The sequence below is a fragment of the Penaeus monodon genome, chromosome 30, assembly GCF_015228065.2.
Source record: "Penaeus monodon isolate SGIC_2016 chromosome 30, NSTDA_Pmon_1, whole genome shotgun sequence".
Classification (NCBI taxonomy): domain Eukaryota; kingdom Metazoa; phylum Arthropoda; class Malacostraca; order Decapoda; family Penaeidae; genus Penaeus; species Penaeus monodon.
The window spans coordinates 14,667,584-14,671,816 of record NC_051415.1 but is presented as its reverse complement, the minus strand read 5'-3'; the positions used below and the strand labels follow the sequence as shown (position 1 = coordinate 14,671,816).

The 4,233-nt window shown below is 34.8% G+C and overlaps 2 protein-coding genes across 2 annotated transcripts in view; one reads left to right on the top strand and one right to left on the bottom strand.

The window, feature by feature from the left end:
* Positions 1-629, top strand: part of LOC119592542 (protein Red-like) — a gene marked incomplete in the record, with an annotated part of 8,239 nt that extends 7,610 nt beyond the window's left edge. Inside the window, 1 exon segment of the mRNA XM_037941407.1 lies at positions 25-629. Coding sequence (XP_037797335.1) covers positions 25-52 — 28 coding nt within the window.
* Positions 630-1,172: 543 nt separating this feature from the next.
* Positions 1,173-4,218, bottom strand: LOC119592541. Its single transcript, XM_037941406.1, has one exon. It carries the CDS (start codon positions 3,937-3,939, stop codon positions 1,756-1,758), a length of 2,184 nt encoding a protein of 727 aa, XP_037797334.1. The 5' UTR covers positions 3,940-4,218; the 3' UTR covers positions 1,173-1,755.
* Positions 4,219-4,233: the final 15 nt, after the last annotated feature.

Sequence of the window (4,233 nt, the reverse complement as noted above, 5' to 3'; positions counted from 1 at the left end):
TGACACTTTTCTTTTATTTTTCAGGGAGAAGGCCCCTAGGTATGACTACTGAAAATCAACCAGCCCTGTATATTTTCATGAAGATAGCTATATATCTTTATAAAAAAAAAACAATTGTTACAAGAAAGGTTTTAAGTAGTGCTTAGCATTGCACTTTTGAATTTGCATACATGAATACAGTGTAATACTGACTTAAATTTTCACTTATTATCTTGGGTTATGTGGTGGTTACCAGGAGGGAGAATTTTAAGGGCCTACAGATTGGATATATGAGTAATTAAACTATTAAGATGATAGAAAGTACTATTTTAAAACAAGAAATTTAAATGCTTAAGGAAGTACAAATACAAAAGTAGATTTTCCCATTGAATGATACTGTATAGATTGCATCTTCCTAATTTATTATTATTATAGAAAATCACTATATTTACTGTTATAAAAATAGACATGATTATAGTATGCATATATGTGAATGCTAAATTACTTTTCTGAAATTAGCTTGAATAGTAATTTCAGGCATTTGCTATTCATTAGGTTTCTAATAATCTGCATCTTGAAGTGGTCAGTAAAAATATTGTGTTGCTGCACTGATTTTTCTTCATTGTGTTAATAAAGTTCAGTCATCTTGATATTGTTTTTTCCTCCTTGTTTGGCTTAGTTTGGTCAGGCTTTGGATAAAAACATAATGAGAGAATTAAAATATATGCAGAATACAGAATATTCATTTGTTACAATATGGACTGTATATAGCAAACAAAACACTGAGAATATGATACTATGTGTTGGTAGCACTTTATCTTAATTTAGAGAGACAAAATTTTCTGGTTACTATTGTTTCAAGAAATAAGTAAAAAAAAGTAGCCAGGAGATTAAGATTATCATATATTGTTGTGTAAGACAGGCATCCTGTGAATATTGGAAAAAAGAGAATATGCCATCTGTTTGTTGCCTTCATATTCAAACAAGTGTGTGCTAATATGTGTATAAGAACACAACATGATCACAGTGCCAAAGATTAACTCAAGCCATATGCTTTGTTGTTGCACTGATTTTGGGAAAAAGAGTATAGATATTAAGAACTTGCATGTAAATGCTGTGAAGATCCCTACTATATCTTAGAATTCCTCAGTTTGCAGGAAATATCGGAATACAATCATACACTTTGATTTATAATTATTGTTTATTAGTTGTGATAGACCTGTTGTCATAGTACACACACCTTTGGAATGAGTGATTTCAAATACAGAATATCAGAAAATACTTTTAAGTTGAGGGAATACAGAATATCAGCAAATACTTTGAAAGTAGAGGAAATACTGAATATCAGAGAATACTTTGTAAGTAGAGGGAGATGTAGAATCATGTACCAGGTACATACTGCCCTGTCTTTACAGCTTCCTCTGATACTACATGATTAAATTCACACTGAATGAACAAAGCCTCAATCATTTTGAGATTTGTGTAGTTGCAGAACCAAGGTGTACAAACATCAATCCATGTGCAGTCCTTTCAAACGTATGAATAAACAGGCATCTAAGTGAACATTTATAAATACTTCATATAAGTATTCTAATTTTTATACATTTTTTAAATGCTTATGTGACAAAATTGGAGAATCAGATACATTTTATGTAATAATACATATCATAATTATGTAGCATGAATGATTTATAGTGACAATATATTCATGTGCAACAGATTCATTTGTACTTAATAAGTAAATATGGCTGATATTCTTCATATTTTTTCATACCATTAAAACTCAATTTTCTTGCTTGTGATGTAAAACCCATCCTGATCCCTTATATCATCAATGAGGCAGAAGTGAATGTTATCAAATGTAATCATTCCAAATTCTTGATTAACATAGTCTTTGTAGAGACTGGAATCAAAGTTTTTAAACCCCCTTTTTCGGGCAGTTGCATGATCCACTTTCAAGAGAGTCATATGAGGCATAGACCCAAAGTGGTTGGTGACAATAACATTCTTGATACGAGAGAGAGACTCCTGAAGCCTCTCAGTAACAGAAATGAAGGCTGCTGGAACATCAAGTTTAACATACAATACTTGATCACCAAAAGTTGATAATCCTTGAGCTCGTATAAAACGCTGGGGATTTTCAAATTCAGAACTACCAACAAGGTCTTGAATTCGTGGTCGCAGACCTCTTAGCATGTTGTTAACTTCAATGATTGCATCTTGAGAACTGCATTGGACCCTGGCAAGAGTGACATGTAAACGTTCATTAGGCAATGTACACTTATAAAGATCTGGCTCCTTATTTAGCAAATATTCTTTTACCTTTGCAGCTATAGATTTCACTTGGTCGTTCTTCACTTTTATGCACAGGAAGTGTGTGGCTTTGGGTTTACTTGAGGCTGAAAAACTGTCCGCCAACCCTGAACCATAGCTGCCACCTCCCAAAAGGACAAAATTGTCTTCTTCATTTTCTTCATCATTGGGAGTAAAGGAAAGTGCTCTTTTTGCTAAATATTCTTCAATTTCATTTATTTTTTCCTCAATCTCGACATCAGTCCCAATACTGCAAAATACATGATCAAAGCCTTCAATTTTGTCCCAGACTTTAGTTCCTTTATACTTAAAATAATGAATATTGTCCTCAGCAACATATGGAAGTTGATCCCTGTAGAAGGATGTGTATGGCTTCTCCACAACTTCACTAAACTGATTCTTGTATCCTACAGTAAAGTACACTTCAGGAAGGTTTCTATCGGACTGTATTCTTTTACTTACATCACCTGCAGTCTTCATGAAAGGTTCCTCTGCTGATATAGGTTCTTCCTCTTCTTGCAATGCCTCTGAAGCTTGAATTTCTATGTCATCTTGTACCTCTGCAAATTGAACTTCCTCTTCTTCTATTGTTTCTGCAGCTTGGATTTCCTCTTCTTGTATTTCTGCAGATTTAACTTCCTCTTCTTCTACCTCTTCATCCCCTGGAAGCTCTTTTTCATTTTGATTACTTTCTTCCAAGGTTTGATAACTTTCTAAAGCATTTATTGGTTGCATATTGAAGTAATCCATTTCAGATCTCTTTTTCTGGTAAAAGTAAAATGGAGATGTAGTTTGGTCTTCATTTTTATCATCATTTGCATATGTTGAGTTTTCAAGATTTATGGGAGTTACTTCATTATCTGCATTCTCATTCCCAGGTAACACAGACAACGAAGGTGATGTTCTTGCAACCATATCTCCTTCATCTGCTTGAGGACTCTCCTCATTTCCTTCCTTTGCTTCATCTGCATCAATATTATTCTGAGTTTCTGACTCAACTAGAGTTACTGGATTTTCAAGATTCAAGGGAGGCATATCTGGATTTACAGACGCCACGGAAGGCGTCCTTGGGAATTTAACTCCTTCCTCCTGCCGAAGACTTTTAACACTTTGTACATCCTCACTTATATTTCTACCATTTCCGAGAATATTCAAGTCTTCATGCGTTTCAAGCTCCTCTTCATTTCCTGAAGAGTTCACAAGATTCGGTAGATTTTCCACATGTTTTAACCTGTTGCTGGATTCCATGTACATCATTGGAGGTGTACTTGCAAAAAAATCTTCATTTTCGTCCTGAGGATTATTAGTACTTTCTAAACCTTCCAACTCAGTCCCATCATTTCCAAGAACTATCAATTCATTTGGATGCACATTTGAATATTCATCGATATCGCTGTTCCCTTCTCGATGAAGAAAATCATTAATTTCCTCATGTTCTTCACTCTCGCCTTTACTTACTGAGTAGTTTTCGTTTTGCAAAGAAGCTCGTTCATGATCCACAGATTCTTCGATTGTCGTCATGGTGTCTTGGTTTAAATCTCCTTTGGTTTGTAGGTTAGAATCGGAAAGCGCTTGAGAAAGTGTTTCAATATCCTCTGAAATGGACGAAGAAGTACTTTCAGGATCATCGATCTCAGGAACTTCCATCCTCCTGAACTCAAGCCAACACCTTCTCTCTGCGACAGCTAACCGGTATATGCTGGAACAGGCCCGATAACACACTGTATACCCGGTTGCGATGCAATCAATGCATAGTGACCTAAATCCTATTCACTAATGACTATTTCTTGTTTTTCTTTTAAAAGCTGTTGAACAATAGGTGTTATACGTAAGTGGGCCAGAATGAAAAGGGATGTTAAACATGAAGAAAATATAATTTTCTTTTTATAACCTTTGGGTAAAGCGATTGACCCGGAGTAATGTATAACTGCGTCACAATCT

What these genes read in the sequence shown, in the direction of transcription:
- LOC119592541 (XM_037941406.1), bottom strand. Translation starts at nt 3,939, where the DNA reads ATGGAAGTTCCTGAGATCGATGATCCTGAAAGTACTTCTTCGTCCATT.